The sequence below is a fragment of the Lynx canadensis genome, chromosome A1, assembly GCF_007474595.2.
Source record: "Lynx canadensis isolate LIC74 chromosome A1, mLynCan4.pri.v2, whole genome shotgun sequence".
Classification (NCBI taxonomy): domain Eukaryota; kingdom Metazoa; phylum Chordata; class Mammalia; order Carnivora; family Felidae; genus Lynx; species Lynx canadensis.
This window is the reverse complement of record NC_044303.2, coordinates 104,238,019-104,262,415: the sequence shown is the minus strand read 5'-3', so window position 1 is coordinate 104,262,415 and position 24,397 is coordinate 104,238,019. Positions and strand designations below refer to the sequence as shown.

Below are 24,397 nucleotides of genomic sequence, written 5' to 3'. Positions count from 1 at the left end.
GTGAACATCTAGTTCATTTTCATGAAAACTTTCCTTTGCATCCTTGGGATAGACATATTTGTATCTTTGACTGAGTGTCTTTTCATGATGAGGAAATGTTATGACCTGGTTCCAGCAGGTGCCACTGTTGCTGGGTTTCTCTGCCTTGGGTGACTGTTTATTCCCCTGCAGCACTGCAATGGCCAAAGATGAACGGGTGAACCTGCTGTCCTTCACCGGGAGCACACAGGTGGGAAAACAGGTGGCCCTTATGGTACAGGAGAGATTTGGTAAGTGTTGCCTTTTAATGAGGATTGCAGTTCCATCAGGGATGGATATGAAATCTAAAAGTTGGGTTTTTCCTCCCTGATCCCTTCTGAAGGGACAGCAGCCATGTTTATTTGAATATCCAGGTAACAGAGGGATACAGCTATTAATGGGGAGATTGCAAATTTAATAGCATAATTTTCAGAAGGATTTCATTTTCCCCCTAAATTACCATAGTGAAATCCTATCAAATACATTTCTTTATTTCTATCAGAAGTGTTTGGCAAATTAAAAACAGAAAATTCATGCTCCAAGCAGGACCAGGGAGTACAGGACCTAGAATAAGTATGGAACGGAAGACTTAAATCTGTTCTTGTTTACATTTTACGTATATATGACTGAAAAGGGTTTTATACACACAGGCTTGTATGCTTTATGGCTCATTAAGGCAGTTTTATTATTTATTTATTTATTTGTTAAAAAGATTTAATTTTTTAAAGTAATCTCTACCCGCAGTGTGGGGCTTGAACTCACAACCCCAAGATCAAGAGTCCCATGCTTTACCAAACTGAGCCAGCCAGGTGCCCCCACAGGCATTGGTTTTCATTTCATTTCATTTCATTTCATTTCATTTCATTTCATTTCATTTCATTTCATTGTGTGCTTATTTATTTATTTTTTTAAAATTCATACATTTATTTTGAGAAAGAGGAAGAGAATTCCAAGCAGGCTCTATGCTGTCAGCCCAGAGCCCAACACGGAGCTTGATCCCACCAACTGTGAGATAAGACCTGAGCTGAAATCCACAGTCTAACACTGAACTGAGCCCCCAGGTGCCTGCCAAAGGCATTGCTTTTAAACAGCAAGTTTACAAACCAGTAGAGCTAATAACTAAGGTCAGCAAGGTTACAGGATACAAGATATAATACAGAGATCACTTGCATTCCTTTACTTTGACCATAAGCATCTCAAAATGAAATTCTGAAGACATTTACACTAGTGTCAAAAAGAATAAAATACTTAAGAATAAATTCAACAGGGGCTCCTGGCTGTCTCAGTTAGTAGAGCATACAACTCTTGATCTCAGGGTTGTGGGTTCGGGCCCCACGTTGGACGTGATTACTTAAAAATAAAATCTTTAAAAAATAATAAATACAACAAAGGAAGTTGGAGTCTTTCACACAGGAATTACTACAGAGTGTCATTGAAAGTAATTAAAGAACACCTAAGTCAATGTAAAAACATCCCATTTTTACTGTTTGGGAAACTTAGTATTATTGTAGCCTAAGATCAATACTGTCCAGGTAATCTACAGATTCACTGCAATCCCTTTCCAAATGTCAGCTGGCTTCTTTGCAGAATTGACAGGCTGATCCTAAAATTCAGATGAAATGCAAAGGACCCCAAGCAGCCAGTCTTGAAAAAGACCAAAGGGGGACCCATATGTCCTAATACTGCAACTTACTATAAAAAATTCAGTATAAAAAATTCAAGACTATGTACTGGCGTCAGGATAGACATAAAAATGAGTGGAATAACAGTCCAGAAATAAACCCTTCGAGTTACGGTTAACTGATTTTTGATAAGGGTGCCAGGACATTTCAATGGAGGGAAAAACTAGTCTTTTTAACAAATGGTGCTGGGACAACTACATATCCAAGTATGTACATATGAAAGTAGACCCCACCTCTTCCTGTACACAAAAATTAACTCCTAATGTATCAAAGACCTGAATGTGAGAGCCAGAACTATCAAACTCTTAGAAGAAAACATAGGAATAGGTTTTTGTGGCCTTGGATTAGGCAATGGTTTCTAGGATATGGCCCTTAAAACATAACCAACATGAGATAGACTTCATCAAAAATAAAACTTTCGTGCTTCAGGGGCGCCTGGGTGGCTCAGTCGGTTGAGCGACCGACTTCAGCTCAGGTCATGATCTCACGGTTTGTGAGTTTGAGCCCCGTGTCAGGCTCTGTGCTGACAGCTCAGAGTCTGGACCCTGCTTCTGATTCTGTGTCTCCCTCTCTCTCTGCCCCTCCGCCACTCATGCTGTGTCTCTCTGTGTCTTAAAAATAAATAAACATTAAAAAAAATTAAAAAAATAAAATAAAAAAAAACCGTTTCGTGCTTCAAAGGGTACTACTATCAAAAAGATGGACAGAACAACCTACAGAATGGAAGAAGGTATTTGCAAATCTTTTATCTGATAACATATTGGTATCTAGGATAAATAAAGGACTCTTAAAATTCAGCAATATAAAACATAATCCAGGGGTGCCTGAGTGGTTAGTCGGCTAAGCCTCTGATTCTTGATTTCGGCTCAGGTCATGATCTCAGGGTTTGTGAGTTCGAGCCCAAATCGGGCTTCTCGAAGACAGCCCAAAGCCTGCTTGAGATTCTCTGTGTCCCTCTCTCTCTCTGCCCCTCCCCCATCTCAGAAATAAATAATAAACATTAAAAAAAATTAACCAATATATCCAACACTAGAGCAGTAGCTAAGTAAAATTTAGTCTGTCATCATGGTGAAGTACTGTGCAGTGATTTTTTTTAAACAGCTCTTAACAACTTAGGTAAATGTGTAAGAGCAAATTAGTTTGTACAATCTCAAGTAAATAGAAATGAATATTGAAGAGATTTGAAGGCCCTATACCAAATTATGAGGAGAGATTTCATTATGCTTACGAGCCATAACTTTTTGCCTGTTTGATACTTTCTGATTAAAACATTTTTTCCTGCAGTGAGCACATACTTTTTTTAAAGTTTCTTTAGTTTGAGAGAGAGTGAGAGTGAGAGAGAGTGAGCCAGCATGAGCAGGGTAGGGGCAGAGACAGAGGAGGAGAGAATCTCAAGCAGGCTCCACACTATCAGTACAGACCCCGATGTGGGGCTTGATGCTATGAACTGTGAGATCATGACCTGAGCCGAAATCAAGAGTCAGATGCATAACTGACTGAGCCATCTGAGCACATAATTTTTTAACTTTTTTTATTGTGGTAAAAAAGTGTGTGTGTGTGTGTGTGTGTGTGTGTGTAAAAACATATATGTGTATATATTTTGTATTATGTATATAATATAAAATATCATTTTAACCATTTTAAGTGTATACTTCTGTGGCATTAAGTACATGTTCACTGTTGTGCAACCATCACCATCATCCATCTCCAGACCTTTTTTGTTTTCCCAACATCATCCCCATTAAAAACCACCTCCGTATTTCTGCCTTCTTCCAGCCCTTGGCAACCATCATTCTCCTTTCTTTCTTTTCTGGATTTGACTCTTCTAAGAACCTCCTATAAGTAGAATCACCACCCAATATTTGTCCTTTTGTGACTGGCTTACTTCACATAGCATGTCTTAAAGGTCGCAACGGGTGTCAGAATTTTCTTCCTTTTTAGGGTGGAAGGTTATTCCCTTGTATGTATTTACCACATTTGGTTGATTCATTCATTCATTTAAAAAAATTTTTTTTAAATGTTTATTTATTTTTGAGGGAGAGAGAGACAGAGCGTGAGCAGGGGGAGGGGCAGACAGAGAGGGAGACACAGAATCCAAAGCACGCTCCAGGCTCCGAACCGTCGGCACAAGTCTGATGTGGGGCTCAAACTCACAAACCATAAGATGATGACCTGAGCTGAAGTTGGACGCTTAACCGACCGAGCCACGCAGGCACCCTGATTCGGGCATTTGTTGATAGACACTTGGGCTGCTGCTACCTTGCAGCTCCTGTTTTTTGTTTTTTATTTTTGTCTCCACCTTGTGGCTGTTACGAACAGCGCAGCTCTGAGCATAGGTCTGCTCTTACCTGTTCAAGTTCCTGTTTTCACTTCTATTGGTTAGGTACCCAGAAGTGGATTGATAGGCATATGGTAATCCTGTGATTCATTTCTTGGAAAGTTACACAGTTTTCCACAATGACTGCTCCGTCTTACACTAAATGTTTGTGGAGTTGGGGAGGGGATGTAATTTCACATTTAGAGAAAAGTTACATGACTAACACAAGAAATTCCTGTATACCCTTGAACAAAATTCACCCACTACTTACTTGTTTCCCCATTTGTTTTATCACTTTCTTTCTCTCCGGCAGCACGCACACACATAAACTGTGGGTGCGTGTTGTTTTTTAACCTTTGGGGAAAGGTGAAGACATTGTGTTTCTTCACCAAGTATTTTGGTGTATTTCTTAAGAAGGACACTGTGCCATATAACTATGTATGATAAGGTTATTAAAATCAAGAAATTTGACATCAATGCAATCCTTATGATAGAGTTAAAAAAATTTTTTTTTCACGTTTTTTATTTTTGAGAGAGAGTGAGCAAGTGGGTGAGGGGCTGAGAGGGAGGGAGGGAATCCATAGCGGTTCCTCGCTGAAAGTGGAGCGTCCGATATGGGGCTCAAACTCACGAACCATGAAACCATGACCTTAGCTGACGTCAGACGTTAACCGACTGAGCCATCCATGTGCCCCCTTATGCTACAGTTTAAATCAAAATAAACTGGGGTGCCTGGGTGGCTCAGTCTGTTAAGTGTCCAACTCTTGGTTTCAGCTCAGGTCATGATCTTGTGTTTCGTGAGATTGAGCCCCGCGCCAGGCTCTGTGCTGACATCTCAGAGCCTGCTTGGGATGCTCTCTCTCCCTCTCTGTCTTTCTGCCCTTCCCCTTCTCTCTCTCTCTCTCTCTCTGTCTCTGAAAATAAATAAATAAACTTAAAAAAAAGAAAACACAGTTGAGATAGGCTGTGATTTGAGGCCATCTGTCAGTGTGCGCTAAGTACTGAAATGAGCATTAACGTGTGTTTGTGTATTTTTACAGGGAGAAGTTTGTTAGAACTTGGAGGAAACAATGCCATCATTGGTAAGGCCGCCCTTTATTTGTTTGCTGTTGAGAATAGCTTCGGTAGCCATGGTGACCATATAGAACTTGGGTGGACACTCTTTCTTCCCTCCTCTGTTGTGTGCATCTAAGACCTAATTTTAGGTTTCAGAGTTTCACTTGTGAGATACGACACAAAGGTTTGAAGGCAGAGATAACTAGAAAGGACAGGTGTTCATGCTGGGAAATGTTACCTGGGTCTTCGAGCCTGTGTCTGAGCCTTTGTAGCTTGGCATGATTTCTTGTTTTTCCTTCTGCTTTCTGAAAACTGGCCACATGTTTCTCTAAAGTAAGTAACTCTTACATGACTTGTTGATTCCTTTATATATTAAAAAATTAGTTTGTCTATAGTAAGATCTTGGTTGAGTGCTTTTTTATTGGGAAGGATCACTTCCTTAAAGCATTTTATCACCTAACCCATAGGCTTGGAGTTTACCCACTTCTCATTTTCAGTTGTCGGGCACAAAATAGGTTATCAGCCTTTTGTGGATAATGCACATCGATGGATTGAGATTTAATAGAAGCATGGATTTTGTGATAAGAAGGCAAAACCTGGTAATTTGTATATTGCCATTGTTACCATGCGTAGATGCTTATATTGTTGTGGTGAACACCAGAAGTTTAAAAAGCATGTGGCGATGGGTTTGTTCGGGTTGGACTTCTAATCTAGAGAGTGTTCATTTGCAAAAAGTTAGCATTTAGTGAGCCCTGGGTAGTTGCAGGGACTGTGCTCAGCTGTTTCATATGAGTTTATTTCCTTTAATCCCCACAAAAATCCTGTCAGGTGCCTACCATTATTAATCTCCTCTGACAACTGTACTGAGGTAAAGACCATAGAGCTCGTTATTCTGCTCTTAATGGAGGCTTCGTGGTGTGAACATGCTTACATCACTGGGGTAATGCTGACACTGTCTTCCTGAGCTTTCTGATGGCATCATCTGGTCGACCGGTTAGCCCGTCTACATGGCGACACTGACAGGTGTGTGTTTTGTTTCTCCAAGCTTTTGAGGATGCAGACCTCAGCTTGGTCGTTCCGTCGGCTCTCTTCGCAGCTGTGGGGACAGCGGGCCAGAGATGTACCACTGCGCGGCGCCTGGTGAGTGTGTCAGCGTTGGGCGCGTGACGTTGTCTTCACACCCCACTTGGTTACACGTTGCGCTGTTAGGAAGTGGTGTACAAGTATTGCTGGAAAAATGTGTTCCCGTAGACACAACACATCTGTGGCCCTGATACACTCTTGTGTGCTCAAGGCTGATCAACCAGGGATTGTGCCCAAGCTACAAGTGGTGGAGCTGGACTGGGGACGGAGACCTCGAACAATATGGACAAAGTCCAATGTCACTTGGAGAATAAAATCAGTTATAAGTTTGAAGAATTCGAAAATTATTCGCTAAAGGATATAGAGCCTTGGCTTCGTTGTAAAAACACTTCAGTAAAACGTAAAGATACTAATTTGGGGCCCATAAGTCTGGTCTTACATTTCTAGACTTGATGTGACATGGTTTATTGAAAAGCAAATGTGGGTTGTCTCTGGATGAATGTATAGTCTGTGCACACATATATAGGACACATTATTAAGTGCACAGAGGGAGATGTGATTTAGCATCAGCGTATGGGGTTTGGGAAGTTTAATGTCTGTACTTATATTTGAGCTGGATTTCGGTTTTGTGTGGGGTATCAGCCTGATTTTCATGGCTCTCATGGTCCTGAAAACTCGGTACTACAACCAAGCACATTTTGATTAGGTACAAAATGTGGCTACATTTGACATTTTAAAAATTATTATTGTTGAGTTTTCCTCTTGTAATTAAAAGTTTCAAACAGTTGTACATTTAAATTACAGAGAAATTGGCTTTGTGTTTTTACTCTTAGCCTCAATATGAACCAATTCTTTATAAGGTTAACATAATCTAAATTAGAATAAAACAGGTCTGGAAATTAAGCCTACTTTTTCTGTAACTTTTCATACTCATTTTTTCTCTGTATTTTATAACAGTTGGAGATCTGTCTTTCCTTTGTTTTTCTATAGTTGTTCTCCAAAAACATCTGAGATACGATATTCATAGAATGTTTACAATTTGTTGAATTTACTTTAGACCTTTATTACACTAATGCTAAGAAGGAAACAGGTCGTCCAAAAGATTATAATTTTAATGATATGTGAAATGAAATGGAAGTCAAGCCTTCGTATATTCAGCTAAGTTTTACTTTTCCTTTGTGTCTTGGAGAAAGTATACAAGTCCATGCTTTACATTTAGTGTTAAACATTAAAGGATGCTATTAGTCACTGCCCAGATTGGTTTTCATAGGGACAGTGATGTGTAGAAAAACCCATTCCAGTACTGTGGACCTCTCTATGACTGCCAATCCATTTGCTACATGAAAACCGACCCAGAGAATGGATGGCTGGACCAGTTCACCCCTGTCAGTGGGAACATAGCTTGGAGCTCACATCCTACCTAGTGTGAGTCCAAAGGCAGTCCTCCTGGTTGAGTCCTCCCTCTGGAGACCTAATCCGCCGAGAGCATGCTATTACACAACAGCCATACCAAGGCAGACCAAACAGCTGTCAATATGTGTTCACCACAACTGGGACAGATACACTTGAGGTTCTCTGGTAATTAAGATGTTGAATGCTTTAGAGTAAAAACAGGCATAATTGCTGTGTGAAGCTTGGCCAGACAGGTCCTTAGAAACTTGGTAAAGACAAGGCTTATGATTTCTGTTTAACATCTACCAAGTGGAAATTTATTATCTTAATGTAGTTATTAAAAGTAGGAATTAAATAATTAAAGAACGTATACTTGTTTGCTTTTGTTTTCAGAGATCACAGTGTCTAAGAACTAGTATGAACTATAAATTAGTACTATTAATAAAAATCGCACATTGTTGACAAATTTATGTGTTTATTTGAATCTTCCCTTGAATGTTTCTTTTATCGCTTAGTTTTTACATGAGAGCATCCATGATGAAGTTGTAAATAGACTTAAAAAGGCCTATGCACAGATCCGTGTGGGGAACCCTTGGGACTGTGAGTATCTGGTTGATTTCAAAGGTATTTCTTTTTGACAGTTGGTGTTACCAGTGTTTCTATCTCAGACTTTTTGTTTTTTCTTTTCTGAGAGGCCTGAGGGCATATGAAGCAGGTTATCGGGCACGTGGGGCATCAAGTCTGCTCCTAGCTTAGGATCCTGGGTGCTTGATGTAGGCTGGTGGGTGAGTCTCAAGAGATGATGTTCAGATGGGATGACTTTGACGAGCTTCTTCTCTGCACTCTTTTTAAAAAAATTTTTTTTTTCTTTTATTAGCATTTATTTAGTTTTTGAGAGAGAGAGAGCGCGAGCAGGGGAGGTGCAGAGAGAGGGAGACAAAGAATCAGAAGCCGGCTCCAGGCTCCAAGCCGTCAGCACAGAGCCAGATGTGGGGCTCGAACCCCCGAACTGTGAGATCATGACCTGACCCAAAGTCAGTCGCCCAACCGACTGAGCCACCCAGGCGCCCCTCTCTGCACTCTTATGACCCTTGTGCAAGCCACCACCATTCTCATGGAAGGCTGCAAGAGTGTCCCCTCCCTGACCTGCCTGCTTCCACTTTTGCCTTCCAGAGAAGCCAGAATGTTTTTTTTAAACATGTAATTAGATGAAATAATTCATTTTCCTGCTTCATACACTCCAGTGACTTCTAATGGCTCTTCAGCTGAATCCTGGATCCCTTCCAAGTCTCTCTGGATCAGGCTCACAGTCTCTCATGATGTGACCTCTGCCTCCTCCCCTGCCCACCCCCTGACTGGCTGTGTACCATTTCCTCCCTTGCTCCCTGAGCTCCAGCTTTCCCATCTTTCTTGTAGAGCTCCCAGTGTCCACGCTCCGTTCTGCTACTCTTTCCGCTGGAATCCTCTTCAGCCCGCTTTTCCCGTGACTGGTGCTCTAAGAGTCCCCTGAGGCCTCCCTAGATCTCCCTTCTTCCCCTGTCCGCTGGCCACTTTTAATGGTCTGGATTACAGCAGCCATATAGGGCTGCATCTCTTTTTCCCTGTTCTGTTCCACACCAGCTCCTGAGCCTGTGAACTTCTTAGAGCATGATCTCATGGTCATGAATAAACGGATCGTATATTTTTAGTGCGGCGCTCTGATTAATTGGTAGCCATTCCTTTAACCCAGGGATTGACAGATTTCACTACCTGCTTATGTAGAGAAACTTTAAGCAGGACACAGTCCAACCCCCTGGTTTAAGTGTCTGCTGTGACTACTGTGGCAGAGACAGCCTGTGTCATGCAGGACGTTGACTATTTCCTGTCTAGCCTTTTACCAGAAGAGTTTGCTGACTTCTTGTCTACACTGAGAGGCTGTCTGAAGGGGTGGGGCTGTTCATTGGGAAAGGTTTTCTAACAATAATGATGCCTTTTGGGGTGAAATGACACACATTCCTTTTTCTCTGCAGCTAATGTCCTCTACGGGCCACTCCACACCAAACAGTCAGTGAGCATGTTTCTTGGAGCAGTGGAGGAAGCAAAGAAAGAAGGTGGCACTGTGGTCTATGGTGGCAAGGTAATGACAGCCCAGCTCAGTAGTGACAGACGTTTGCTTCCTTTCCTTTCAGCTTGAGCAGGGCTCTGGGCAGATGGCGAAGGGTCCCCCAACTACTGACTTTGCCTTCTCCATCTTTTCATAAGGGGGAAATAGGTGTTTCAATGAGTGACAACATAAAGTGCATGGAACACTTCTGGAAGGACACACAAGAAACTCCGAGTCGTGATGGCTGTTGAATTGAGACCCTGGGAATTTGTATGGAAGGGAGACCTTTCCATGGGACAGTACAAGACTTTGTATTCAGAGCAACCAGAATCTGTATTTAGTGGTTACTTTTAAAAGTCAGTTAAGGCAGGAAATCAAAGGATATGAAGCAGTTTCGCTGTAGATCTCTTGGCTGCAAGCGTTTCCACCACAAACGTTACTGTTGGATAACCAATCGGTTATAAGGCAATTTGGTATAAAGGCGACAAAAATAACTGGTTGACCATTTGGTTGGGCAGTGTGTTGGTCTAGTCACTGGGTTGACTCCGGGGTTTCTTTTTTCCATTGATGGTGTACTCCCATTTTTGTATTACATAAATCTTAGCCCTGATGATGGTCACTGTAGTGGTGCCGAGTTCTGAACTCACGTTTCCCATGGAACTTTGAACTTTGCATTTCCCATAGAGCTTTGAAACGTCTGTCAGTGGACACGCGGCGACCTGTGTAGAACAACAAACACAGGGTAGAAGGTTTTCATAGCACAATACAAAGCTCTGTTAAAAATATGTATCTTAGTATTTGGGAACTTATACCTCTGTTTTTTTTTGAATGTTTATTAAAAACTTTTTTTGTTAGAGACACCTGGGTGGCTCAGGTCATGATCTCACGGTTTGTGGGTTTGAGCCCCGTGTCGGGCTCTGTGCTGACAACTTGGAGCCTTGGAGCCTCCTTTTGATTCTGTGTCTCCCTCTCTCTCTGCCCCTCCTCCACTCACGCTTTGTCTCTCTTGCTCACTTGTTCTCTCTCAATAAATAAAACATTTAAAAACATAAAAAATAAAATTTTTTTGTTAGTGTTTATTTTTGAGAGAGAGCAAGTAAGTCACATGTGGGAGTGAGGAAGGACAGAGAGAGGAAGACAGAGGATCTGAAGTAGGCTCCACACTGACAGCAGAGAGCCCGATGCAGGGCTTAAACTCATGAATCATGAGTTCACGACCTGAGCTGAAGCCAGACACTTAACCGATTGAACCACCAAGGCACCGCATTAAATGTTTGCTTGTTTGAGAGAGAGAGAGAGAGAGAGCAAGCTGGGGAAGGGCAGAGAGAGAAGGCGACAGAGGATCAGAAGCGGGCCCTGCTGACAGCAGAGCACGCGCGCACACACACACACACACACACACACACACGCCTTGTTAAATAGAGGTGTGTTTGTATATTTGTGTATTTTTTGTTACCCGTGTTACTTTTTTTTCTTTGTGTAACATGTACTTAAGTTATGTAATGCAATGTGGTGTTACAGTAATAGATACTGCTGCCATGCATGGGATTGGGAGTTGATACAGTTGACTCTTTGAAGACACACAGCTCAAAGAGTAACACGAGCACAGTGGAGACTAGACCACCCAACCATGGGCATCAAGAGTATTTTACAGAAGGAATGCAAGCTATTAGTTAAGTGGACATGAACTAGTAATTTGGTTCCATGGAGGTTGGTTAGGAGAGTGTCTACAGTATACTCTTGGGGCTTTTGATTTTTGTACAGTATGTATTGGTTTGCTAGGGCAGACTGGCTCATTTAAATGACAGAAATTGACACCGTTGTGGGGGCTGAGTCTAAAATCAAGGTCCTGGCAGAGTTTCTGCTGAGGCCTGTGTTCTTGGCATGCAGACGGCCACCATATTGGTGTGCGCACATGGCTTTTCCTTTGTGTTTCTGGTATCTCTTCCACTTGTAAGGATGTCAGTTCTGGCTGATTAGGGCCCCTCACATGTGACCTCATTTGAACTTTAATTACTTCCGTAAAGATTTTATTTCCAGGGGTGCCTGGGTGGCTCAGGCAGTTAAGCATTGAACTTCGGCTTAGGTCATGATCTTGCAGTTTGTGGGAGTGAGCCCTGTGTCAGGCTCTGTGCTGACAGCTCAGATCCTGGAGCCTGCTTTGGATTCTTTGTCTTCTTCCCCAGTCATGTGCACACACGTGCTTTCTCTCTCTCTCTCTCTCTCTCTCAGAAAAAACATTCAAAAATGAATAAATAGATGTTCTGTCTCCAAATTCAGTCACACTGTACTGGTTAAAGCTTCAGTATAGGAATTTGGGGATGGTGGACACAGTACTGTCTTTATTTATTTATTGTAATTTTTTTTAATGTTCATTCATTTATTTTGAGAGAGAGAGGGAGAGAATCCCAAGTAGGTTTCATGCTGTCAGCATAGAGCCCAATGTGGGTCTTGAACCCACAAACTGTGAGGTCATGATCTGAGCTGAAATCAAGGGTCAGACATTAAAATTTTTTTTTTTTAACATTTTATTTATTTTTGAGACAGAGAGAGACAGAGCATGAATGGGGGAGGGGCAGAGAGAGAGGGAGACACAGAATCGGAAGCAGGCTCCAGGCTCTGAGCCATCAGCCCAGAGCCCGACGCGGGGCTCGAACTCACGGACCGCAAGATCGTGACCTGAGCTGATGTCGGACGTTTAACCGACTGAGCCACCCAGGTGCCCAAGGGTCAGACATTTAAATAACTGAGCCACCCAGGCGCCCCTCACATTACAGTCTTAAAACACAGACAGTACAGATGACGTATTTTTACATTGTATAAGTTTTTTAAAAAGCCACCTGTAACGGTGTTTCAGTGTAACCTCATCCTTCTTTTTTCTATTTTTATCTGACGGACTAACTTAGGAACGATAGGAGGCAGAGAACGTTTTCATTCGTGATGACGTTATTTTTGGGAAATAATTCACCTGTAGATGGTGTTTGTCTGTTTTTTTTTAATTTTCCTCCACAAGTACTGCAAAGAGTGTATCTGATGACCCAAAGTAGCAGAAGACAAAATGCTTTCATTCTTGTGATTTTACTTCTCTACTGAAGGTTATGGATCGCCCTGGAAATTATGTAGAACCAACCATTGTGACAGGTCTGGCCCACGATGCGTCCATTGCCCACACAGAAACGTTTGCTCCAATCCTTTATGTCTTTAAATTCAAGGTAAAAATGGGTTCTGTTTGCTTTTTCTCTAGTTTAATGTTGAAAAAACAAATGAGAAGAGTAAGGAAAATGAAAGTATGTGTAATTTCACTCTGTTAGCCTATAGGGAGGTTTTAGGTAGTTACTCTGCAAGTAGAACTGCCTGTGGGGAATAAAAGAGAGGCACCTGTGCCCTTCTCGGCTAAGGTTGGACAAAAACTGACCGCCACCCCTCCCAGGTCCACTCTCTGCAATCCCAAGAGATTGAATCAAGATTGGAATTCTTAATTATTAAATTATTAAAAAATAATGAGAATTGTGTCTTTTTATAGTTATATGATGTTTAAGAAACTTAAATGGTTTATCACTGGTTTACATGATGTCACTAGAGGTATAATTTCATGTTTTAATAGTGTGTGTGTGACTAAATTCTTGAGCAAATTATTTAGTGTCTCTTGCCTAATCTTTAAACCATGGATAATATAAAACCTGTATCATCGGATGAATTAAGTAACTAAGTGTACTGTAAGCGGTTAGATCTGTGGGTTGTGCATAATTGGAGCTCTGTAAATTAATTCTTACATAGTAGCTTGAATGGAAGCATGTACTCTGTTTCTCAGAGTACAATTAAGGGAAAAACACACAAAGCTGTGTATCAGAGAAACGGAATTAGTAGGTTAATCTTTAGTTTACTTTTGTGCACTAAAGTTATACATTTTATGAATGTACCAGTGTGAACTTGGACCAGAATTCTGTATCATTCCACTGTCTGTCCTTTTAGAGTGAAGAAGAAGTCTTTGCATGGAATAATGAAGTAAAACAGGGACTTTCAAGTAGCATCTTTACCAAGGATTTGGGCAGAATCTTCCGCTGGCTTGGGTATAACTTTGTTTATTTTGAAAACTTATGTAAGTCTAATTTGTCTCGTGATTGGACTTATAAAAAAGAAAGTGAAGGCATCCTAGTTGAAATTAAGTATTTGAGCATCTAGAGTCTTAGAGGTTTGGATTTTTTGTTTGTTGGGTTTCTTCTTTTTTTTTTTTTTTTTTTTTTAAATTTTTTAGTGTTTATTTATTTTTGAGAGAGAGAGAGACACAGAGCTTGAGCAGAGAAAGTGTAGAGAGAGAGGGAGACACAGAATTCAAAGCAGGCTCCAGGCTCTGGGCTGTCAACACAGAGTCCAACATGGGGCTTGAACCCATGGACTGGGAGATCATGACCTGAGCTGAAGTCTGCCGCTTAACCGACTGAGCCCCCCAGACGTCCGTTGTTTGTTTTGTTTCTTAATTTCCTAATGGGTTGCTCTCAACCATGCTTCCCTTTTTACACACAGACCGAAAGGATCAGACTGTGGCATTGTAAACGTCAATATCCCAACGAGTGGGGCCGAAATTGGAGGTGCATTTGGTATGTAAAGAATCCTTTTCCACGTTGGGGGCAGTATGTTAGATGTTGGCGTTGCCATAACAAAATACCATGGACTGGGTGCCTTAAACAACAGAAATTTATTTTCTCACAGTTTTGAAGGCTGTGAGTCCAGCCAAGGCAAGGTTTCGGCAATGTTGGTTTCTCCTGAAGCCTCTTTCCTGGCTTGTGGTCCTTATGTGGCTTTTTCTCTATGGAAGCACATGTATCACTGCTGTCTCCTCCTTTTTTCTGAGGACACCAGTCCTGTTGTTTTAGGGGCCCACCTTTATGGCTTCATGGGTTTTTTTCCTTATGACTTCATTTAACCTTAATAACCTCCTTAAAGTTTCTTTTGTCAAACACAGCCACATTCTAAGTATTGGAAGTTCCGTCTTCCAGCTTGGGAATTTGGGGTGGGGACACAATCAAGAGAGCACAAGAAAAGCAGTAGTAGCTTTTAGAAAAGTTTGACTAAGAAACTGGAGTAATAGAACCTGGTAACAACCTGGTCTTACATGCTTGAGAGAGCTTTTGTGTCATGTGCAGAGTTCTTGTCCAGGGTCTGACTTTTTTCTCCAGTGCAGTATCCCATTAGAGCCAGGGCCCTTAACCTAAGATATGTGACCCCTTGAAATGGCATCTCTTTTGGGGGGAAATGGTCCATGACCCAGACAGCATTAAGAACCCTTGGCTTTAGGCATAAGCCAGAAAGTTTCACATGAAAAATTCTGGTTTTTAATTGCTAAGCAGTGTGCTAAGTGTCCAACGTTATCTTTTATTTTAGATAAAATACTAAATTGGTTTTTTTCACTGGGTTCTGCTTGTATTTTCTAAGTCTTGAGTTTTTTGTTTGTTTTAATGTTTATTTATTTTGAGAAAGAGAATCCCAAGCTGCTCCATGCTGTCAGCACAGAGCCTGAGATGGGCTCGATCTCATGACCCTTGAGCTCATGATCTGAGTCGAGATCAAGAATCAGATGCTTAACCAACTGAGCCACCCAGGTTCCCCTCCACAGTTACTTTTTAGATGGAAAAAGCTGTTCTCCCACTTTTCCTCCTCATTACCAGAGGCAACTACTTTGAGGTTATTACTGGGGGGGGAGAAAAAACAAACATAAATTTACCTTTGAATTTACTTCAATTAAAAAAAAAGTTTTTATTTATTTATTTTCAATCAATTTTTTTTTTTTTTTTGATTGAGAGAGCGGGAGGGGGGAGGGGTAGAGAGAGAGGGAGAGAGAGGATCCAAAGCGCGTTGTGTACTGATAACAGCAAGTTCGACTTTGGGCTCGAACTCAACAACCTTGAGATCATGACCCGAGCTGAAGTCAGATGCTCAATCAACTGAGCCATCCAGGTGCCCCTAATTTTTATTTATTTATTTTAAGCACTCTCTCCACCCATCTTGGGGCTTGAACTCTTGAACCTGAGATCCAGAGTCACATACTCTACCAGCTGACCCAGCCAGGCGTCAAAGTAGTGTTTTAACTGCTTACTCTTTCTCAATTTTAGACATTATGTGTTGACCCTCTGTTAGGATAGATGAACCTTCTTAACCCTCCTTCTCTGTGTGTGTAGCATGACATTATCATGCCAGGAGAGATTAAGGGGAGACCAGAGGAACCAACCAAGCTTCTAAGAGTGCTGTCTCTCTCAGAGTCATCACAGGATGTGCTTAATTCTTCCAGCAATGGATTGTGACAAAATACCTAAAATGTCATCTACCAGGAAAGTTCATTAGAGATTCAGCGCCCACAGCGTTTACTGGGGGCTGGTCATCTAGGCACCCTTTCCCTGGCATATACCAAAATTCCAGACTCCCTGAAGGAAAGCAGGTGTTTAACATAAACCCTGTTGTATGAAAACAGGTGAGGCCCAGTGAGACACTTGTATCTTTTAGGGAAAGTTTTACAGTGTCGGGAAAGGTATAGCAGCCAGGTTCCCAGATGCAGCAAGATCACAAGCCGTGCATTTCCTGTGTAGTTGGCAATAATGTTTCCTCAGATTTGTGACGTTGTTATCCATGGGCATTAGGGTTTTTGGTATTGTGGTTGGAAAGCCCAGTCCACTTTGATATCTGATCTCTTTTCTTTTTTTTCCCATATCAAAAAATTTGGGGTCTACTTTTTATGTCAGTGGAGATCACTGTAAAAAATTTTCTTGGCAGTGGGCCAGTGATGAGCATTAGAATATTGGGGCTCATTTTCAGTACTGGGGAGTTTTGACTAGTTTCGTTTTGGTAATGTTTCTTTGACAATTATTTTCCCTTCCTTTTTTTTTTTTTTTTTTTTAAAGATTTTATTTTTAAGTAATCTGTACAGCCAAAGTGAGGCTTGAGTTTACAACCCCAAGATCAGGGGTCGCAAGCTTTACTGACTGAGCCAGCCAGGCACCCCAATTTTTCTCTTGCTAATTACTAGAACTATTACTTGAATACTACCTCTTGAAGAATTGTCTAATTTTGTTATCTTTTTCCTCCTATTTTGCATCTTTTTGTTTTTATGGGGTTTTTTTCCATATGGGAGATATCCTCAGAATTTTTTTTTTTTTTTAAGATTTTTTTTTTTTTTAAGTAATCTCTACATCCAGTGTGGGGCTTGAACATACCACCCCGAGATCACGAGTCTTATGCTCTTCTGACTGAGCCAGCCAGGTGCCCCCTCAGATTTTTCTCTTAGCTCTTCTGTTAACTATTTTCTCCTCTGTTTAGTATCTGTATAGTATTTAGTATCTATCACTAAACACAACATCAAGACTTAATGTCTTGTGATTTGATGGCACACTTTTACATAGTATCCTTTTCTTGTATGGAATCATTAACTTCTTATAATCTAAGGATATTACCATAGCATTTAAAATATTATAAAAGCAGAGTATGTATATTGTAGATAATAATGTATAGCTAAGCATAAACGAGAAAATAAAATTTTATTTCTAGCAACTAGAGGTTTCCCATTTTAACACATTGTCTCATGGTAAGGTTGGTTTTCTTTTGCTTCTTGGCAAATTTGTTTCCTCTTTATTCCTCCCCCCCCCCCCGCCCCCCTTCTAGTTCTTTCTTCCTGTTTATTTGGTTTATTTGATCTCTTTTTTGTTTGTAGAGGAGATACTCTGAGCTAAATGTAAACTCACTGGTTGGGTAGCTCTGGTCTTCTTTTGGTACCTTTCTGTGCTGCTGAGTAGGAGCCAGTAAAGACAAACTGCTCAAGAGATACAAATTTCTTGTGTGTTTGTCTAGGAGGAGAAAAGCACACTGGGGGCGGCCGCGAGTCTGGTAGTGATGCCTGGAAACAGTACATGAGAAGATCCACTTGGTAAGACCAGGCTTTGGGAGGATGGGTTTGGGCTTTGAGCCGTTGGTTGGAATGCTCTTTTAAAATTAAAAGCTCTTCTACTTCCTGTTCTGTGCACAGCTTCACTTACTTTTGGTTCTTTCTTTCTTTCTTTCTTTCTTTCTTTCTTTCTTTCTTTCTTTCTTTCTTTCTAAGGCTATAACTATCTTTAAAAGTTTTTTAATGTTTGTTTATTTTTGAGAGAGAGATGGAGCATGAATAGGGGAGGGGCAGAGGGAGAGAGAGGGAGACACAGAATCCGAAGCAGGCTCCAGGCTCTGAGCTGTCCACACAGAGTCCGACACGGGGCTTGAACCCACAAACCATGAGATCATGACCTGAGCTGAAACCAAGGGTTGGACGCTTGACTGACTGAGCCACCAGGAGCCCTGGGACCCATATAATAGGGATATTGTTCCTCTCAGGAGAAAATATAGGTATATAATTACTAGGCAAGATATTTATTTTCTAAAATATTGCATTGTATTTTATTTCTGTTGGAATGAGAATATCTATGTTTTTCCTTCTAGTTCAGTACAAGTTATTGAGAGATAAATGAAGAAAATTATATTCCCCATATTCTTGTGCCCTGAAGACTATGAATAACATGTTTGATAGGTGTTTTCCCAGATGTGTTTCTCTCCCTCTTTTTTTTTTTTTTCTCTAACACTGGATCTATACTAACTTTGTCCTAATTTTGTTTTTCTTCACCAACTTGTATCTTGGACATCTCACCTTGTAATATATACAGATAGGCTAAATTTTCTTAATGGCATAAAATAGTCTATATTATGTGTGTACTACTCTTTTTGTAATTTGTTCATATTTTTTTCCCCTCTAGCACCATCAACTACAGTAAGGACCTTCCTCTAGCTCAAGGAATCAAGTTTCAGTAAAGGTGACAGTAAATTGGCGTTACATCACAGCTCACAGGCATTCTCACAACTCTTTCTTCTGAAGACAAAGAAAAATTAAGATTTGCCCTGAATAAATAAATGCATTATTTTGAATATGCTTGGCTAATCTCTTAGCCCTGAGGCCCCAACTAAGTCAAGAGACTTATCTTTAAACAAATAAAAATACAGATGTCACAACATGAGCCATATTTAGTAACAGATAGATTGGGTGAATTTTTATGTTGCTAGTAGTTCGTGCTTTAAAAAAAAATTTATATTATAATTTAGAAGAAACTAGTAGATGCTATAGTAGGAATTTGGAAAAACACAGAATGGAGAAGAAAAAGGAAGTCTTCTTGGTAGGCCGAGTGTGAGTAAAGGTTTCTGTAGTGAGTATTGATTCACCTTACTCTCGAGCATGTGCGGGGAAGAGTGGTGTTTGAAGGGAGTATGTTGATGTTCGTGCACGTCGAGGAGCACAGCGCAATATCCATGGGGAATGCCTTGCTTTGTGTGAAACGACTAAGGGTTATTCATCGCCATTACCGCTTGCCTTGCTCAGGTCCACTTGTGTCCCCACAAAAGAGCTGTGCATGGTGGACTTAGGTTTTGCTCCTGCCGTAGAACCTGTACCCACCAAGGGCTGTGCCTGTGTCTACTGAAAGTGTGCTGGGTTTCTTACACAACATTAGACCATTGACTTTAGCTATTATGTTTATGCATTTGCCTTTGGATTTGTTCTGGGAGAATGACTACAGTGTGTGTGGCAGCATGTGGTAGTAGTGACCTGAGGAACGTTCACTCGTTCGTGGCTGAGAATCTGCCTCCTCCTCTCAGGAAGCTGAGTCTTTGGAGTGGGTCATCCCAAGGTTTCCTGTTGAGTCCGTGTTGGCTCTTGAAGGTCTCCTGTCGTCTTGGCAGTCTGTACTCTCTTGCCAGTTTGGAGCTGGGCGGAAGCCTTCCAAGAAGATAACATTTGTAGATAATTTGATGCATCAGGATGTATGGACAGATTAGGACAACTGGCAAAGAATGGGTTATGACCCAGAGAAGTAATAAGCAAATGAGAAAACCAGGCAGTTATAAATTTATCAGGGTGGGAAAGGTATTCGTAATATGTCCGATGGTGTAGCTGTGACTGGTGTTCACCAATGCATGCTGTTGTCAACCTTGAGTATTAATTAAGCAAAATGCTGATGATGTGTACCTCTTGAGAGCTTGTTGGCCGGAAGAAGTCAGGGGTACATCAAAGAGGTGGACAGTTCATGTTCTTCAGTGGAAAATCAATAGTGCCTAAAATTACAAAAGAAATAGTAACAGGCTCATGCAGGTAGGGAGATAAACTTTTAGGAATCATATACTGACAGGCCATTATTATTTTGTAAAATTCTGCAAGGTGATTTTTTGATGGAAATATTTTCTTATATCTTGGGTTTTTCCAGCATATTATTTTTAAACAAATGTTCTAAATTACAAGCTGTATCAATATTTTCACTTAACGTTTTTTACGTTTATAACTTCTGTTAGGTATTTAAGGAGGCTCTCCACCCTCCTGTGTATCTGTTAAAGCCATGACATGGTGGCCGATTTCCTAGCATGCTGGGGTGACTGGCAGCCCTTGTCTTGGGTGTAGAAGCCAAGTAAAACGAATTCTGAAAGCTTTTTTTGAAACCAATTCATAATTTTTCTACATAATGTTTCTAGCAGTTACAAGGAAATGTTTTTGTCACAATGCTTATTAAAACAAATTTTGCACTTAAATTGGCTCCCTTTGTTCTTTTTTACTGACCTAAGAAATAAAAGTTGCTTATTAGTGGTTTTTTTTTTTTTTTAATGTTTATTTGAGAGAGCAAGCAGGAGGAGGGGCAGAGAGAGAGGGAGATAGAATCCCAAGCAGGCTCCGCACTAGGAGCCCAGAGCCTGATGTGGGGCTTGACCCCACAGACTGTGAGATCATGCCCTGAGCTGAAATCCAGAGTCGAATGTTTAACCGAGTGAGCCACCCAGGCGCAAGCAAGTGGAGGTGTCCATCCGTGTGTGTTGTTACGGTCATATTTTTTCAGGTGCTAGCGATCCTGCAGCGTTTTGTGATCACCGTTTCCACGGAGCCCCTCATGACTGCTTGCATCTGCTACTGTAGTGGCACTGCCGGTTCCCCATCCCCTGTGTGTCCTGTGTGGACACAGGAGGTGGGGTTAGCGTGCCAGCTCCCACTCTGCCGTGAACCCTGTTTCTTGGCGTGTTGCTGTACTTCTCCAGGCCGGGGAGAGAGCATCCCGACGGCTGATCCTACGATCCTGACTCTTGTGCTTCCACCGGCAGGCGTCGGGATGCTCGATTGTTCTGGCTTCCCTTTGGGGAGGGGCGCACTCGTGATGAAGACCACACGCGGTGGTGATGGGGCAGTTTTCTCAAAGGCAGTGTGGTGCAATTTTTTCACTCCTCTCTTCCCTATTGTGTAACCACAGATCATTCTTGGTGGCATTTGTTGTCCCTGGGAATGCTGAAGGGACTGAGGAGTGTGCCTCCTTGCCCTTCTGCCCTTCCCTAACACTCACAGATCTGTCTCCTGTTGCCTTCACTGTAACGTTCTCTTATCTGCCTGCTAGGTGTAGGCATTTGCAGTGATGACTGTGCTTTCTGCCCTTTTCCTACTTATCCCCTCTTGAACGTAACTGCTCATGTTTGTTTTTTTTCCCTGCTGTTTGTTGACCTTAATGGGTTTTTACGAGGATATATGATGAGATTAAGTACCAGGACATTTAGTTTTCAGTTCCAGAAAATGTTCACACATTCTGATGCACTCAAGTTTTGGACTTTTCATGCAATCAAATTACTGATTTAAAAAAAAAAAAAATCTTTATTTATTTATTTACTTTGGGGGGGGGGGAGAGAGAGAGTGAAAATCCCAAGTAGGCTCCACGCTCAGTGCGGAGCCCAGTGTGGTGCTCGAACTCAAAACGGTGAGATCATGACCTGAGCCAGAATCAAGAGTCAGACATTTAACTGACTGAGTCATCCAGGTGCCCGCTTGGTTTCTTTTTTAAAGATTTTATTTTTCAGTACTCTCTACAAACAACGTGGGGCTTGAACTTAACAACTCGGAGATCAAGAGTCACATGCTGTGCCACCTGAGCCAGCCAGGTGCCCCACATCTGTTGATCTCTTACAGTTTTAACAATCTAAGTGTAGAAAGTTAGGTTATAGTCTACAGCCATACCACCCTGAATGCACTCGATCTCGTCTGATCTCAGAAGCTAAGCAGGGTTGGGCCTGGTTAGTACTTGGATGGGAGAAAGGTTATAAATTTTTCCTCTGCTTTTTCTTTTTTTAAAAGCTTTTTTTTTTTAAATAGTCGTACACAGTTAAAAATTTAATGAACCTAGAATGCTTAAAACACAGGCTGTCCCTCTTACTTCCTGAACTGCCCCCCAATTTACCAGAATGACCTCCTGTATATTTTCTAGGGTTGCTGACCACCTCATTTCCTAAGTAATAAGATCCTCCTGCTGTTTTTCAGTAAATCAGTTGAGATGTTGTTGCAGAGTTCTCAGTGTAATAGGTGAGGAGTAACTTTTTTATTTTTTACGATTTTATTAAGTCATCTCTACACCCAACATGAGGCTCGAACCCACACCCCCAAGATCAGGAGTTGCCTGCTCTACTAACTGAGCCATCCAGGCCCCCTAGGATTAACTTCTTATCAGCTCTTCTCATTCCCCCCATTCCTCTTTTCTGTTGATAGCACAGCATTTGGTTAAGTCTGTAGTCATGATGTAATTATGACTGCAAAAGGCAATAAATCCTGCCGTAAAGTCATGCATACTTATCTTTTGTTTTTCCTGGAGTTAATAATTGTCCTTATTGCTTAATTGGCTCTATATTTTTTTCTGTCTTAGTGTAGTAAAATCCAACATAAACTTCATTTTAACCATTTTAATGTGTGGGGCTCAGTGGCATTTTGTACATTCACTCATCGGTGCAACCATCACCACTGTCTGGTTCCAGAACATTTTTATCACCCCTGAGGAAACCCCATATCCGTTGAGCAGTCATTCCCCTTTCTCCCCTCTGCCCCAGTCCCTGGCGACCACCTGTCTGCTTTCCATCTCTACGGATTTGTCTATTCTGGATATTTCATAAAAATGGACTATTACTAATGATTTCCAAATGCCTGAGTTGTGTCACATGCCTATTAATATTTGCCAGTTACTCAGGTAGCTGTTTTTTATTTTTCCTGGAATCAGCTCTCCCAGTGCTCTTTGTCCTCTGCTTCAATTAGACTGGCCGCCCTGGGCTAGCTTGCAAGTGACATCTGTGGGTATCCCTTTGCCGCTCTTTGATATAGAGACTCTTGTTTCCTGGCTCTTATGCATTCCTTCTGATGGCATTGATTATACAGTAGTTTTGGTGGGGCACATCCTGCAGAAACTTCCCGAGTATGGTGATTTGGAGGTAGTTTTTGCAAAGTCTTCTAGAGGAAAGGGCTTTGTTCGTAGTTGGAATGGAAGATTTGGTGTAGGGTTCTGGATTTAAAATACAGATTGTTTCATTTTATTTTTGTATTGGAAAGGCCCATAAGTGTTTTGTGGTATTGACCTGTTGATCTTTAGTCCATTTGACCTTTGGGTATATGTTATGATTTGATCTGAATTGATTTTCCCAGCTCCAAATTTGATGAAATGAATTCCCCTTTCCCCACTGATGCCTTGTGTAATACAGTGCATTCTTGTGGTTACCAAGATCTGTTTGTAGGTAGTATAAACTGATTTATTGATTGGTGTATATATGTGGTTGTGTATACACAACCAGCACGGAGCCCATTGTGGGGCTTGAACCCACAAGCTGTGAGATCATGACCTGAGCTGAAACCGAGAGTCAGATGCTTAACCGACTGAGCCACCCAGGCACCCCAATGAAAATAAAAATCTTGAAGCAGCAGGCAGTGGGCCTAGCTGGATCATTTGTGAAGTATTTTACCTGCCCGTTGTCTTTTTTTTTTTTTAATGTTTATTCATTTTTGACAGAGACAGAACACAAGTGGGGGAGGGAGACACAGAATCTGAAGCAGGCTCCATGCTCTGAGATGTCAGCACAGAGCCCTGATGTGAGGCTTGAACTGACGAACCGGGAGATCATGACATGACCTGAGCCGAAGTTGGATGCTTACTGACTGAGCCACCCAGGTGCCCCTAGGCTGTTGCTTTCTAAGGAGGTAGATTACGTTTGGAAATGGAAACTCAGATCCTTTAACTGTTCTACTTGCTCTGGGCTGTTGAAGGTCTTTTTCAAAAGCCCAGCAATTCTAAGGTTTGGGATACTGTTCAGTTGTCTTTATGGTGTTGGGCTGTAGGTGGCAGTGTTGGTCAGAACAAGCGCCTCATTTTGGCAGGGACATGAGTTGTGTTGCCTGTGGTGTCTAGGTCACCATGGAAAAGGTGTTCTGCTCAGCACACAGACGTGGTAAGCACCATGCTCCACTTTTATGGGCTGTTTTACATTCCAGCACCCTTGCTAACCCCCTTTTCCTACCTCTGGTCTGCTAACTGTACAGATCACCTGAGCTTCAGTTGATTACTCACTTGGGGTAAAACCTAAGCCCCAGAATGTCAGAGAAAAAAAACAGTGTTTGACTGTAATTGCAGATTAGTGTCTTTTGTTTTAAATTAAGAAATGTTATTAAGTTGTTTTATTTTCCATCCACTCCCCTCCCTGGCGTATGTGTGAGTTTCCCCCAGTTTGAGCAACCCCGGGGGATATTGTATTTGTTTTACTTACACTTTTATGGTACTTCCTATGTTCCAGGCACTTTCCAAAGCACTTAACAAATGTAAACCCACTTAATTCTCCTAACAAGGTGTGAAGTAGGTACTATGATAATCCTCAGTTTATTAATGAGGAAACTGAGGTACAGAGAAGTTAAGTAAATTTTCCCCAAGT

General features: G+C 41.5%; 1 protein-coding gene across 1 annotated transcript in view; it reads left to right on the top strand.

Annotated features, from left to right (window-relative positions):
* Positions 1-20,218, top strand: part of ALDH7A1 (aldehyde dehydrogenase 7 family member A1) — a 40,875-nt gene extending 20,657 nt beyond the window's left edge. Inside the window, exons 9-18 of the mRNA XM_030317169.1 lie at positions 172-269; positions 5,058-5,099; positions 6,119-6,213; positions 8,064-8,148; positions 9,558-9,664; positions 12,727-12,843; positions 13,604-13,701; positions 14,156-14,229; positions 17,468-17,543; positions 18,403-20,218. Coding sequence (XP_030173029.1) covers positions 172-269; positions 5,058-5,099; positions 6,119-6,213; positions 8,064-8,148; positions 9,558-9,664; positions 12,727-12,843; positions 13,604-13,701; positions 14,156-14,229; positions 17,468-17,543; positions 18,403-18,457 — 847 coding nt within the window. The 3' untranslated portion in view covers positions 18,458-20,218. The remainder of the gene's footprint in view (positions 1-171; positions 270-5,057; positions 5,100-6,118; positions 6,214-8,063; positions 8,149-9,557; positions 9,665-12,726; positions 12,844-13,603; positions 13,702-14,155; positions 14,230-17,467; positions 17,544-18,402) is intronic.
* Positions 20,219-24,397: the final 4,179 nt, after the last annotated feature.